Source organism: Argiope bruennichi, chromosome 1 (assembly GCF_947563725.1).
Source record: "Argiope bruennichi chromosome 1, qqArgBrue1.1, whole genome shotgun sequence".
Classification (NCBI taxonomy): domain Eukaryota; kingdom Metazoa; phylum Arthropoda; class Arachnida; order Araneae; family Araneidae; genus Argiope; species Argiope bruennichi.
Window position 1 is genome coordinate 34,269,693 of NC_079151.1, and position 15,810 is coordinate 34,285,502.

A 15,810-nucleotide genomic window follows, 5' to 3' on the forward strand; every position below is an offset into this window, starting at 1 on the left:
ATTTGGAATGAAGATGAAGAGGCGTTGATTTGTTTACGATTTTCAATTTACACTATCCGTGAGGGCACAATTTGCCTTTACAGGATTTGAAATTTCTGAGCTAGAAGTTTTTTTAGATATGGATCGTATTAAGTAACCACACAATTATTGTCCGATTAATTATTTTATCAGAAAATTCATTCTAACCCGGTTGCAATAATTTTTTCGGCGATTTTTAAGTGTATTAAAAAATAATTGTAGCATATGTGATTTTCCAAAAATGTCAGGATTTCATCAAGAAGTTAAACTATGCGTTTTAGGGGTAAGTTATCATTCATATAATAATGATTTGTAATTTTAATCTGATTATATAGTATAAATTTTATAATTGGTCAGTTTCTTACTAATTTATTACATTTTTTTTAAATTTTAGGATTCCGGTGTTGGAAAGTCTTGTATCGTTCAGCGTTTTGTGCATAACACATTTAATCCATCTGTTGAAAGTACGATAGGGTAAATATTATTTTATTTATAAAATATTTACTTTACTTTAACAGAAGTTTAAATCTCTCTGCTGTCTTTAAATGAGTTTGCTAGACTACATCTGGGATTAAAGAAACATAATGATAATGTGTGCGAATAAACTTTGAAATTATTGTATTGAATATTAAGGCTTTCAACATTAAAACATTTATTAGGAAAATAAAACGTTACTGTTATAATTGAAGCTGTTTGTAAATTTGCTGACTTATAATAATAAATGAATTGATATTTATTTTTATAATTAGGCTGTATAACGATATTTGAAATTTAATTAGAATTAGAAAGAATATAGGCAAATTTATAGATGTATCATTAAAAACATTTGCCCTTACTGTTTGATATTCTAGAGATATAAATTTTTAATCCTTATACAGGAAACAATTTTTGGGAAGTTTATTTATAGAATTATCAGTATTTAAACTGTGTGTTCGTGCATTTCTGCTTTCTTATTATTATTGCTATAATAATCAAATTTAATTTCTTAGATGTATTCCAACATTATTAGTTACAATTATTATTTTTTTAGAGCATCTTTCATGACAAAATGTATGCTTGTTGATGACTGCACATTTAAATTCAACATTTGGGATACTGCTGGACAAGAACGGGTGAGCACAACAATAGTTTATTATATATCCATATAATAAAAGTTTGTTTCTTGCTTTTAAAATAATTGTGAATTTTCTTTTGGAATTTTAAAATGAAATGAGATGAAATATATACAAATCCATTTTACTGCCACCATTACTTCAGCATCTCAAGGGGAAAAACTCTGTTAGGATTATCTTCAATATTAATTTTTGTAAAGAAGTATTATGAATCCCCATTATTGACCAATTTCTTTTCTTAAACTTTAGTTTGAAACTTGTCCGCTTCATATCTTTAGATTTCTACCTTTTCTTTATGCATAAGCCATTATTTGTATGTAACTGTAATACCACTGCCTTTATTTGGTATCTTCTATTATAAATTTCATCATTTAATTATTTAGGATTTAAAAATTCTATGAATTGAAGAATAAAGTAAAAGATATAACGAGCAATATAAAATGTAAAACAGTGATCTGTTTAATGAGCAATATTTTGAAAAATGAGTGCCACAGAGACACAGTGATATCACATGCTGGCTTGGCCTTTGTCAGTTTGTATGTAGTGCTTTTTGAAGAGAACCCTTATATCTACATGGTAAAAGTTTTGGTCATTGCCAAAGCAACTCTAAGGGATTTAAGTATGTACTTATAGAGCCTTAATTGAAGAGATTTTGTATCTAGCTAAGATTTTGGGGCTAGAGGAAGATAACACTGACTTCAAGAAGCTGGTGGGAAAATGTAATCAGGTCTACCAAAGAATTTATGGAGTTGCATTCTGTGTCACACCAAAAAGCTGCAGAGGGTTTTTGATCAGGAGAGGAAGTAATAATAGATGCAACAGAGCAAAAACCTTCCAGTGAAATACAAGAAATGCTGAAAGCTTGGGAAGTTATTTCATTATATGATGAGAATCATCACCTTAATAAGGTAGTATCTTATGAGTAGCTGCAATCTTATTTAATGATAATGATGAGTCCCATTTTTGCTATTTGAAGCATAGCCAAAGACAAATATCTTAAGACTTAAGATTTTTTTATAAAAAAAAGCAGGCATTTTAATGACATCATTATAAATGTGATTTTTTTAATGGAATGTATTATTTTATTTTGCATGGATTCTTGTAGAAAAAAATATTTGCATTATGAATAAGATATAGGAACAAACTACATTTATTAAGCAAGACTACACTGTATTTTACTTCTTTTAATGCATTTACTTAAATGTTTTTTTTGTGTGTGTGTGATTTAATACAGTAAGTTACAATTATTTCACTAATAAAATATTACCAATTGTAAGCTTGATGACATAAAGTAAATATATATGTATGGTATAGTAGAGAACACTCTAAACTCTTGTGAATGAATTCATTTTAAAATTATTCAACTATCACATTTAGTATTATCAATGTGGAATTCGAATATTTCTTTTTTCCTTCTACTAATTATTTTACTACAAAAACTATAATATTCTAGATGTTTTTTTGTTTTTTTTTAAATGGCAAATGGATAAGTGTCTTGTTAAAATGGGAGTTAATTTAAAAAAAGTTTTTTTTATTCATATCTGCCACATTAAGAAAAACTCTATTCAAAATTAAGGAAAAAAAACATAGAGAACATTCTAGGTGTCAGTAGTTTTATGAAAAAAATAAATAGAAATAAACAAACACCCACATTCAGAAAATGAAGTCAAGCAGGTTCAGATTCAGGAATAATTTATTTTTGAATAAACTCATTTCAAATTATTAATTTAGTAAAGTCACATTTTTGAGTTAAAATTTTTTATCTAAAATTCTTTTTAGCAAAATAAAGACATAAATCTTTATTTTATTTATCATTTTTTTAAAAAAAGGTATTGACTTTTTCTTTTTTTTTTTTTAGACTTTAAAACTTTTACATTACTAAAAATAACAGCAATAACCATAGTTGGTATCTTAATAAACAATTCAACTTTGATTTTTTTAAAAATGGGTTAAACATATTTGAAACATTTGATTTGATTGATTTCACTTCCATAACATTCATTTACAGTAATTCAGATAAGCTCAATTAGCATAATAATGTTTATTAATCAAGTTTAATAATAAATTAATAATTATTTTCTCTTATTTCGGCTATTATTTCATTCTACAATAAAATATAAATGTGTAATTTTGTTTCCATCTTGGTTGAATAATTTTTTTTACCTGATTTTGGAATAACACAATTAAAATAAATAAATTTTATTATAATTAAATATTTAATTTGTGCAATTATAGTACAATACCTTGGTTTTGATATGCAGTTCACTATTTTGTGTTATTCTGAAGCTGAATTAGAGAAATTTTGTTTGCTTCCTCTCTCCTTAATACCAGAAATGACGTGCCCTGTATTGGAACATTTTTAAAGCTGCCTCTATTGATTCAACCTCTGAAAAAAGTTATAACCAATTTTAGAAATTTCCCTATAAAATTAGAATACTTCAATTAAAATATTAAAAGTTTTTTTGTTAAAAATTTATATATATATGTATATATATAATTTTAAAAATATATTTTTAAAATTTTCTATAAAAACTTTGCATTATTATAAGACAGAAAACATCTTTAATATGTGATTTTACATATGCTTGCATGCATAAATGTACTTCATTTTTTGGCAGATAATGAAGTTATGTGCATTAATGTGCTTAGAAAATGTAAAATTTTTACATCTTTTCTCATTGTGCACCTTGTAGTTGGTTATTGAAATGGTAACTACCAAAATTACAAGTTGCCTATTTTTGTTATAAATCAAAATGAATAAGTAATTGAAATTTTTCTGGTGTAATTGAGTTGAATGTTTTAAATCGATTAAATTTGTAGAAGAAAAGCCTTTTTTCCAAGCACTGCTTTATGACTAATCCTACAAATTGTTATCTCAATGCATATCTGTAATTTGTTTCAAATAAATTACAGCAAATGATTTCGTTGTTTTCTAATTGTTTCTTTTAGTACAGGTCTTTGGCTCCCATGTACTATAGAAATGCTGGGGCATCGGTGATTGTATATGATGTCACAAACTATGTAAGTAACTTTGCAAAGCTTTGTAACTTTTAATGTGTAATAATTTGTATTTAAATTCATTTCTCATTTAATTGCCACTTAGCTAAAGAATATATATCTTTCCATTTTGCATTTCTTGAATTATTAGTCTACAAAAACAATTTGTTATTGATGATTATGCATACTAATTAATATTCTTTAGCTAAGATGCTTAATAATTTGAAATAAGTATTTACAATTAAAATTTCTTACTACTACATCTACTTGGATGGCAAGATAGAATAATGATACCAATCTTTGTAGTGTTTTTCCTCTTTAAAATAGAGGAATGATGTGGCGAGGCATGTAAGTATCTCTGTTTTAAAGAAAAAAATTCTTCAATTATTCCCTTTCGGTATTTTAATATAAAATGCATAATATAATATAGCTTTGCTTCTGATTTTTTTTTTTTTGACGTTTTTATAAAGGTTTATATGTTTCTAATTTTTATTGGTTATATTATATAAATTTAACATACGCAAATATATAGCTACATACATATCATACTAAGCACCAGTATAAGTATTTTATATGAATAAAATTAACTGAAAATAAATTCCCATGTAAATAATATTTTGATATTTTACATCACTAAATGAAATAATTCTTATTCTGTGTTTTTAGGAAAAAACAATCATATGCTTCTTGATCAATTAAAAAAATTTTTTAATTGTTGAAAGTATTCATGATCATTTATTTTTTAAATCACTTGTAACAATTTATGTACATGGTTCTTTATATCCTATAATATAAGAAAATGGTGTTTTATTTTCTGATCTTCTGAAATTAAATCTTCATAGTACTTTTAATATTATTCACTACAAACTTTAAAAAAAAAAAAAATATTCTAATAATGTTTACTGAACTAGAAAGTCAATTTTTTGCAAATGTATATTTCAAATTTTATTAGTTTATCAAAATTAGTTTACAGTTATGTGTATGTGTGTGTTAGAATTTGCTTTATTCATTTATTTTGCTTGTGGTTTTTGGTATTTAATAACTATACATTTATTTACATTTATTATTTTCTTGACTTTGAAATATTTATTTAATTTGCTGTAGATTTTTTTCCAAATTATAAACATGGACTTTTAATAATTCTCAAAGAAAAAAAAATATTATTGCTACTTTGTTAAGATTGTTTGTTAAAATATCTGATCTAACATCACACTTCAAAAATGGTTATAATTATATTTTAATGAATCATTAATTATAGAAAGTATTGAATGGTAAAAATGATCAGATTGTGTTATGTGTTAAATAAAATTAGTTTCTTTAATTTATATATCAATAGTATAATTATAAAATTTTACGACTGATTTGTACATTTTTAAAATTATACTGCAAAGTTTGTTAATCAGATATTAGGAAAAATTTAAAAACAAAGCATAATTTGAAAAATTCTGTATTTCATGCAGTGACTATTGGACTCTTAATTTCTTGATAAATAATTGTAAAGAACATAATCAAATAATATCTTTTTATAAATGTGATGAAACTATGCTCTAATTTGGCACCTGTTTAGAACTGATGCATTTGTGTGTGTGTGTACTTAAATTGAAATAATTTTATTTATTAATATGTTTCCCAATACATTTGAAAAAAATCACAATATACTTTAAAGTTATCTATACTTTTAAAGTTGAAATTTGTATTTCTTGTAAATTTGTTGTATATAGTTTTGGGCTTAGTTGTATATATTTTGAGTAAAAATTTTTAAAATTGATATTCTTTTTCTTTTTATGCTTCTCCTACATAGTAATTGAAAGTAAGCATATTTATATTTTACATACTATTTATGTGATTATAAATTCAATGTCTTATAAGAATGTAATTAGTGTGTTTTTAAGATAATTATTTTGTTTTGTTTATTTATCTCTCTTTTTTAGAATCTTTATTAATATGATTTGATAATATGGTATAGTTTATTGAATTAGAAAAATTAGATTGGCAGAAATTTTAAATTTTAGTAAGCATTCAGTGCTGAAAATGTCTTGAAACATTTTAAAATTATATGGCAATTTTTTTTTTTTTTTTTTTAATTTCTAGTTTTTTATTCTTAATTGTTCCATTGCTCTTCCTAACTGTTATAAAAATGATGCAAATTACTCTCTCAATAAATGTTAAAATGAAGCAATGAATCTTCTTGCTGTGAAAATTTCTGTAGTACAGAAAAAGAAAAAGTAATTCTTATATGTTCTAAGTAATAAATATTTTAATTACCATAGATCCCATAAAAATTAAACCATTATGTAATTTTTTGTAAAATATGTGATTCTCCCTTATATGCCATGTTTTTTATGAAATATATAAAAATAGTGTGATATTTTGGGGACTAATGAAAAAGAAAATTTAATTAAAAAAAATTTTGACTAATAAAATTCTATGTGCAATGTTCTTATTTGTACACAGTGATTGCATTATTAAACTTAAAAAAAAAAAAAAAAAAAAAAAATCTTTTTTTTTTTTTTGAAAAGTTGATTTTTTTGTATGTAGTATTTTTAAATGATTTGGATTTCACATAATTGAACACTGTATAGTTGTATATTTCATTATGCAAATACAGAATGGAGTTCTTGTCACGAATGTTTTTGTTACAGACAAGTTTCCAGTCTGTTAAGGGATGGATACGAGAATTGCAGCTACATGGACCATCTAATGTTATAATGGCTATTGCTGGGAACAAAGCAGATTTAGGTGAAAGGCGGGAAGTCCCAACCAAAGGCAAGGATTCTAATAAAATAATCATATTTTTCATTTGAAATAAAATAGAGTATTAGAATTTTCCTTTTAAAATTATATTGCAAAGTTTTATCATTGATTTTAATATGCAATTTTTCTAAAAGATGTATAAAATTGAGTTTTAAAACATAAGCTGCATTAAATTAATGCCTTATTTTTATTTGTATTTATATATATTCTTTAATTATTGAAATATCATCTCATAAAATGAGAATAAGAAATTTCCTAATTTAATTTTATGGAGTGTTTTTCATTTGATATTTTCTTTTTTGTTAACTTTTAATTTATTTTTTATGGGCAAAGGATTTCGGTTTTTAACCATTTATAATGAGAAAGTCTAATTTATGTTTGTATCCTTTATAAAGTTCTCTTAATTCTACTTGAAACCTTTTTGCTAATCGGATTCACTTATCCTATAGAAATTACACTATCATACAATGAAAAAACAGTATAATTTTCATGAAAACAATTCAACTGCTTTTATATTTGTTTCTTGTGTCTGTGGAGAAAAATTTCTGGGTAATTAATAAATAGATATTAAGAAGTGTTGTTCAGTATTTTGGAAGTAACTGCCAGAATTGAAAGTTTTTAATTTTTACTTATTAAAAGATAAATTAGTAATGTTTTATTAAAATTTTCTTTAATAACAATTTTAAAATCTGCATTAGGATTCAGACAATCTTTTAACCTTTGTTACAAAACTTGCTTCAGTGAGAAAAATATTGTACTTTTTCATTATTATTTCTTTAATCTTTAAAAAATGTTCTTCCTTGTAAATCTTAATTGATAAAATATGTTTGATCTGATATGTTGAAGTTTTTCTAATTCAATTGATTCTTCAATGCAATCTATAACTGTAAAGTAAAAAAAAAAAAATTATTCAGAATTTCTTTATAATAAAAATATTTTAATTGCAAAAATCTGAAAGCTTATTTTGGTTTGTAAGTTATGTTATATAGTTACCTTTGCAAATAAAAGAGTGTATTGTTACTATTCATATGCAAATATTTTATTATCAACAACAGGAAACTTAATGATTTAATTAAAGATTAAAATATGTTTGATTGCATTATAAATAACATGATTACTACTATGAAACTGCTTTGGGTTATGGATTTCAAACTTTGTCATGTAGCATGGAATGAATATGAACAATATATAATGTGGATACATATATAACTGTTCACTGTTGTTATAACTAAAAGTAATCATTTAAAACAAAATAAAATGTCTCAATAAAGGAAATAAAGTATTGCTGCTGTATATAAATGAAACTTAATAAATACACTAATTTTGCTGTAATAAGTAGTTTTAGCTCAAATTTGACAATGATGTTTGTTGAATTTAACTTATATATAAATATACTTTTATTTATATAATAATTTCTTTAAAAGACTAGGCTGCAAATGCCTAATAATGACAGAATATAACTCCCAAAGGAAAGTAAAAATATCCAAAAAATGTTACTACCATATCTAAATTTTTAGTCTTTTGTTTATAAGCACTATAATTTGTGCATTTTCTTCGAAGTGTTGAAATGATTATCAGGCTAATGCATCTTATTTTATAAATAATATTATAGTAGTTCACTGTGTTATATTTCCAACAGTTTATTTAATTTACAGAAGCAAAAGAGTATGCACGTTCAGTAAATGCTGCCTTTGTAGAAACCAGTGCTTTAACTGCTGAAAATATCCATGAACTATTCAAAGAAATTGGTGAGTGACTGATTTATAGTGCCACTTTTTTGCCGAATCTATGATTATGCACCTCTTTCAAACTATGTTTTAAGTATTTTTTACTACTTAGTATAAAATGTTTTCATTTAAATCTTTGTATCTAATTTTTTTATTTTCTTGTAATTGCTAAATTTTTATTTTGAATTTATGAAGTAATGGATTCAGAAGGTATTGCATTGTTATTAAAAACCTTTCTGCTATAATCTCATTTGAAAAATCTTGAAATCTTGTAGTGTTTTTGCATAAAACCTGTTCTGGGTATGGATTAATATCAACAATTAGCTATTTCTTTTAATTCATAGCACCAACATCCTGAGATAAATTACTTGCTCATAGTTTTCTAGGTTTTTCAGTTTTAATGCATATAAAATTTTGTTAATATGCATAATCTAATATGTGGGTATTTTCCTTTGTTTATCTACAGCTACATATTTCCCAAATCTGTAAGAGATATACAGCTCTAGAGATGGAAGTGCATCAATAATTTACTATGTTCTTTTATGCCATTGCTTTTTAGAAATATCAGAATTAAACTCTTTGTAAATGGATTTATACTATAGAAAATTATTCCTGTAAAGTGGTAAATGAAAAAAATCTCATTCCAAGCCATCTTTTTAACAGATGGAAGGCTGTCATCATAATGTAAAGGGATGACATAAACTTTAGTATATAAATTAGAATAAACTTGTGCTCTAGTTTGAAAAAAAGTCTTTACATTTTTTTTTTTTTTTTTTTTTTTTTATTTATTTATGCTTTTTTTTTTTTTTTTTTGAAATATAGGCAGTTTAAAGTTTGTTATTAAACTAAACATCCCAATTTACATAACTTCAGTAGTTAGAAATTTATAAGTTACTTTAAGTGTGTTTTTTTTTTTTTTTTAATGAAGCCATTCTTTACCATTTTTAAAATGTCTTAACAGAATAGGTAATTTTTAGAAATAATAAAATATTTACAACTGATAATCATTTAATGATTTACTTTTCTTTTTCTTATTTAAAAAAATAATTGCATTTCATTAAACTTTTTTTTTGGGGGGGGGGGAGGGAAACAGTATTCATAGTAACAGTAACATACTGACAAATTTACTAAAATTATTTACTTTTCAAACAGATTATTTTTCAAGAACTGAAATTCAATTTATTCTGTACTATATTTTAGTAAAATGCTATATCACAAACGAAGCTTTCAAAGTTTGTTGAGAACAATTTGTTATGAATGAAACTTTGATTTGCTTTCTGAACAATTAAAAATGAATTTTTTTTATCCCAATTGAATCAGTCATATTTTTAAATATTTTAATGTAAAAAGGATCTTCTATTTTAATGCATGGTCAAAATGTAACATCGGGTTGCTGGTTATTATTGTAAAGGATTGAAATACTTATCTAATATTCTAAATGTGAAAAATACTTTTATATAAAATATTATGCTGTACAAAATCTTTTGATGGTCTGAAACTTTTATTAGAATTAAAATGCGAATCAATTGAACTGCATGATTTTAAAAAAATACACACTAAAACTGTGTTTCCTGCATAAGTATAGCATATACTTATGTAGGAAATTTCCTTCATAATTTTTAAGGATTTATTTAAAATAATAATGTTTAGTTTAAATATTATTTAGTTTAAGTTAAAATATTTTTTTTAAAAAAACTAATATTTTTATACACAGAAACACAGTTTTTGATTAATAGAAAATTAGAACCACTTCCTAGTGAAGTATGAAGAAAAATGTTAAGTTATTTAAATAGTTGATTATAAGAAATTAAAAATAAAAAAATAAGAAAACAATTGCATATAGAACAATTAAATTGCATTCAAGTGTTTCAAATCAGTTTTTTTTAAACTTGAACACTATACTGCTGTGAATATATCAACTCATTGATATAGCGAATCTTATACAGATTCTTAGGTTTTCAATCTCTTTCACTACTGAGCTATTTTGACATGCTTTCTCTTGTAACAAAGATTTTCTTTGAGAAAGCAGCCATGATAAATATATTCATAGATGTTTTTTGCATAATGAAAAAATGGCTATTTAATTAAAGGCAACAAATTCTTCATTGAAACTTTTCTTGTATTTCATAATATATGTATATGAAATGGAGGAAAATATTATCAGTTCTTTGGATTTCTTTAAGAATAAACTATTTTAGCTATTTCAGTATTGTTTATTTAGATTTTTTTTTAAAAAAATGTGTTGTACTCATTAAGTAATCGGGATATTTGTTTTCAAATTGTTTGAAAATATTTGTTATGTCTGATATAAAATTATTTTATTTGCTTTTTTTCCCCCTCTCTCTCTCTATTTTGAAGCTCTTAGACTGCCTAAAAGAATATCCCCAGAAGCTCCCAGTCACGAAATACGCTTGTCTGATAAACCTGGGAAAAAGAAAAGGTGTTGCTAATTTTGAAGAAATTTGTGCATTTTGTGCCTTCACTACTTTTGGAATCGATTTTGAACAATGTACTTCTCAGTGATAAGTATTTCTAATGTGAATTGTTGTTGTTTTTTTAGATAATTTATTTTTTCATAGAATTGCCAATTTATGATCTTTTACACAAGATACGTAATTTATTCTGGAAATGTTTATACAGTATTGTTTTATGTGATTGTTCTGATTTACACAATTGTATTTAGAATTTTATTTGTTGATATTCTGTAATTTGCTGGTGAAAAATATATTTTTTATTTAATTTTTGTGTCTTGTCTGGTTTAGATAAAGTAGTTTTGACACTTGCTTGCTAAAATACCTAATTTTTAAGAAAGTTAAAACTTAGTACTGTAAAATCCTATCTATTTGTAATCCTCGCAAAAAAAAATCTAGTGTTTTAACATTTTTTTTTCTTATATTTACTCTGAAAAAAAAATTACCTAAGCAATTTTAAACTGCATTTTTCAAAATTCATGTCGTTAGTACATCTCTGATTATTATTTTTTGGTGCTGCCTGACAAACTTATTTAATTTTATTATTTAAATTTAAAGTATTGTTGATTTTTATGGTTTTGTCTGTTTTATTGTAAGGTCATTCAGCAAAGTTTGCACTGTTGTAGTTTTTTAATTTTGTACAAACGAATTCTAAATACTAAAAGTTGGGCCCATCCAGATGGGCTGTTATCCTGGGTACAATATCTTGGATCTGATTATCACAGATTAAATCAAATACATTCACAATATTCTACTAAAGTTGCAAAGCCTTTTTTTTTTCCCCCTTTTTTCTTGAGTGCTCTATTTTTCTTCTTCTACATTGTTGGGATCTTTCCTATATATAATACTCAAAACTCAAATAAAAATTAATCATTAAAATTGAATCCAGGCGAAATGTAACTCACTTATAGAAAAAAAAATGCACTGCCAAATACAAAATTAAAAGTGCTGGAGGGGAAAAAAAAAAGATACTTTTCTGGTCCATGGAAGAATGAATCAATATAAATATAAAATAATAATAATTGCAGACCTGAGCTCATTAACCTTTGTTATGATTCAGTATTAAAAATGTTTATAAAAAATCAAGTTTATGATCCCATAATATGTATTTATCTATAGCTGTAATTTCACACAAATAAAACAGTCAGTTTAAATGTTTATAAAAAAAATCTGAGTTGCTTGTCATGAAAACAGAAGTTTCCCTCCAATAATGGTGCAGACCAAAGGGTGGAAATATTTTGAACTCCACTCTACCGTTACAGATTATTTGGAGGTATTATTTAAACTTCTTTTTTTTTCACCATATATCTAAATAAAATTTCTATAGTGATTAGTTTGAATTAGCACTTTGCAAACCAATTTTTTGTAATTTTTTTTTATTATTGCAACTGAAAATAATACACTTCCAATTATTAAAATCAGAATATTAAATAGACTTCTAATGTGTCATCATATTTGAATGACTTAATTGTTATTTTTGTTGTTGATATTTGTGATTTATATTTAGAAAAACATTCTTCTAGAATTTCTTGTCTAGGCAGAGCTAAATTATGATATAGGGAAAGAGGAGGTGTAAATATAATTAATTTTCCTTTTTTTATGCATACCTATATGAGTAGTATAAATTGCATTATTTTATTGATATTTAGGTCATGACTGTATTTCCACACTTGAAACATCTGCAACTGATCACATAAACACCATAGATCATTCAAATTTTCTATAGATAATTTTTTTTTTTGTGTGTAATTGAACTGGGATTTAATTTTCAGCATTCAGTTTTAATGTTCATTATACAGCTAAAATATTCAAAAGCATTAATCCTATTACTAGTTAACAAGTGATATTTATAAAACAGAATTTGAAATAAAATAATACTTCAATGAATAAAGGAAAATAATATTTTAGAAAACCTTCTGCTTTAGTTTAAGTTTCCAATACCTTGAAACTACTTTATTTTGCTGTGCTCAAGTCTCCATTTCTCCTCCATTTCATTGAGTCTGAAAATAGGCAAAATGCTCATTATTTTGTTGGGGAGAAGAGAAAACCAATTTGTGATGATTTTGCTTTGAGAATTCCACCATTGGAAAAAGGATTTTGTTGGAAATACTGTCAATTGGTAGTCTTTTCTTTCTATATAGCTCAGGAGTTGGGGGGGGGGGGGAGTACAAGCAAGGTTACTGTGGTGAATAGCATAAAAGCCAGTTAACAACTCTTCTACCCGAACGATCGTTTTGGTATGATGGTTTAGTTACTGGACTGCTAACAAGAAGGTCCCAGGTTCTATCCTCGAGCATCTCCTATTGCTACATTACCATCAAGGAATTTTCAATGGACCCAGCATTTGGAGATAATTGTATTCCACCATTCATTTTGTTTTCACAATACTTAGGTGCTGAAAGGTATGGTCTTTGAAATATGTGGAATGTTATTATTTTTATAACATTTACACGCAGATTTTGAACTCATGCTGGAAAATGTTCCCTGGTGGCAAAATTTTCCAATTTAATTTCATTACCATTGCTCCACACATTAATAGTTCTTTAATTAAGTACCTGTCTAATCCTTAATATATAGAATATTTTGTAAAGCTAACAAATCATTGTAAACGAAACAAATGGGCTTATCTAATCAGTTTTGAAAAGTATAAATACCAGAAGTCTGAAACCAATATGTGAAACTAGCTGTCATCAGCCATTCTATAGCTAAAGATATTTTAAGAGACTCTTATAACTCTATGGAAAAATTGAATTGATAAGTTTGAATTGAATTTTGTCTATTTCATTGAATGGTTCATAAGTAAATTGAATCTTTTTTTTTTTTTTTTTTTTTTTTTTTTTTTACTTATTAAATTATGAAGTGCAAAAGAATTTTAAGCATAGGTAATAGATATGAATTGTTATAACTTGCATATTGTCAATATTTTTATTTTATCCTAACAGAATAGTATTTGCATGGGATATTGTACTTTTTCTCTAATGTGTATTACTTATTTAAAGATTTGCTGGTGAAGAAAGATCTGTTTAAAATGATCAGAATGTTAGTTACTTTCCTAAAATTTCAACAGAAATAAGTAACTAGAGAAAGCAACTGCTTCTGAATGAGCAATGAAAATGATAAAAATCACTAAAAATGTTGTAAAGAGCAGTTTTCTTAAACAAAATCTGAAAGACAATTTTCTTAAACAAAATTCTGAAAGTCAATTAAGTTTCTTAAACAATAAATTTGTTGTAAAGTGTTGCAAAGATCTTGTCTTGTCTGTCAAATTGTGGTTTCTGATATTGATTATTGAAATCATGGATAAAAATTATACAACCATTTTTAATATCCTACTTAAAGATTGTTGCTATTTTATCAGAGGATATGAAAAAAGTGTTCACTAGCTGTTTGAAAAAATTTGTCTTAGTGGTTTAAAAATTGTAAATAGCATTTTTAAGTTTAATTTTTCAAACAAAGATTAATATATGTTGATGCCAGCAAAATTAGTGTGGAGTTAGCAAAGTTAGTTCTCTCAATAAGTTTAAAGATGAAAGAAAATTTTCAGAAAAAATATAGCATGGAGATTTGAAACATGAATGGTAGGAATTTGAATGATTTTTTTTTTTCATAAAGTTTTGGATAAGTTTCCTCCTAACTATGCAATTGTCATGAGTATGATGTACTTAGATTCTTGCTGAACAAGCATACTGCTGTAGAATAAGATAAAAGTCACCTGACCTTGTAAATTGCAAGCAACTGCAAGGAAAAGGTGATTCTATTTTAATAGAATTACTTTGCATGATATAGTTTCAGTTCAGTAGAATTTGAGGAATTCAAAGTATCCAGTTTTGTATATACAAAGAAATGAATTAATGCATTTTTATCAAAATATTTGAAATTGTGAGGGGTAATTAAGATTATGATGACTGTCTCATGGTCAAATCATTATTGAAAGGGGATTTTCTTTCAAGAAAAAGGTTGAAAGCCTTAAAGAGAACCTATATCACAATATATGTTAAGTTGCTGGTAAATTGAAAAAAAAAATGTGGTGAAATAGAGAAACTTTAAATTGTAAAAAAAAAAAAAAAAAAAAAAAAATTGAATAAAAAGAAATGTTCACCCGTATGTTGAAAACATGGATAAGTAAAGATTACTATCTCAAAATGATAAAAAAAAAAAATTAAAAAAGAATGAAAATTGAAGAATCTTTACTGCAATAGTCTGTGAACAAATTAGTTTAAAAGGTAGAGAAGAATAGGTTTTTTTCAATGCATTTTAGAATAAAATAATTTTAACAATTGAGGTTTAAACAGAGGAATATAAAATATTTTTAAAGATAAATGTCTTTTCTATTACATTTATATAAATGTAAATAAAGGTCTATTGATTTGTATCTCTTATATTTTTCTGCTTATTTTGCCAACAATTGGACAAAAGTAAACATTCTAGTGAGATTATCAGTTTTTTAAATCAATTTGTTTCAACTAAACTTCTTCTGTAAAGTGAGTACCTAGTAATAGTTTGTGTGAAATTAGCTTCTTGTAATACTTGTGTGGTATCTAACAGTAATAGTGCATTGATAATAGCAGCATTATTATCCTAAAACTCATTCTGTACTGTAAGTTTTGTCTTATTAATTATTGGAAAAGAATAACAGTTGAATTTGGTGCTGTTCACTTAAGCATCTAGAAGTAGTAAGCATGAAAATAATAGTGCATTTGAATGGTAATATTGAAAATATTTGATTTAAAT

The 15,810-nt window shown here is 25.1% G+C and overlaps 1 protein-coding gene across 1 annotated transcript; it reads left to right on the forward strand.

The window, feature by feature from the left end:
• Positions 1 to 16: 16 nt before the first annotated feature.
• LOC129981617 (ras-related protein Rab-22A-like) lies at positions 17 to 11,347 on the forward strand. The gene is made up of 7 exons (XM_056092533.1): positions 17 to 301; positions 413 to 492; positions 1,049 to 1,130; positions 4,080 to 4,151; positions 6,770 to 6,893; positions 8,537 to 8,629; positions 10,967 to 11,347. Exons 1-7 carry the CDS (start codon positions 260 to 262, stop codon positions 11,056 to 11,058), a joined length of 585 nt encoding a protein of 194 aa, XP_055948508.1. The 5' UTR covers positions 17 to 259; the 3' UTR covers positions 11,059 to 11,347.
• The last annotated feature ends 4,463 nt before the right edge of the window (positions 11,348 to 15,810 follow it).

Bases quoted from the DNA above. Each gene is read 5' to 3' on its own strand.
- LOC129981617 (XM_056092533.1), top strand. From the start codon at position 260: ATGTCAGGATTTCATCAAGAAGTTAAACTATGCGTTTTAGGG. The intron at 302-412 runs GTAAGTTATCAT...TTTAAATTTTAG, and splicing joins TTAAACTATGCGTTTTAGGG to GATTCCGGTGTTGGAAAGTC. The intron at 4,152-6,769 runs GTAAGTAACTTT...TTTTTGTTACAG, and splicing joins TATATGATGTCACAAACTAT to ACAAGTTTCCAGTCTGTTAA.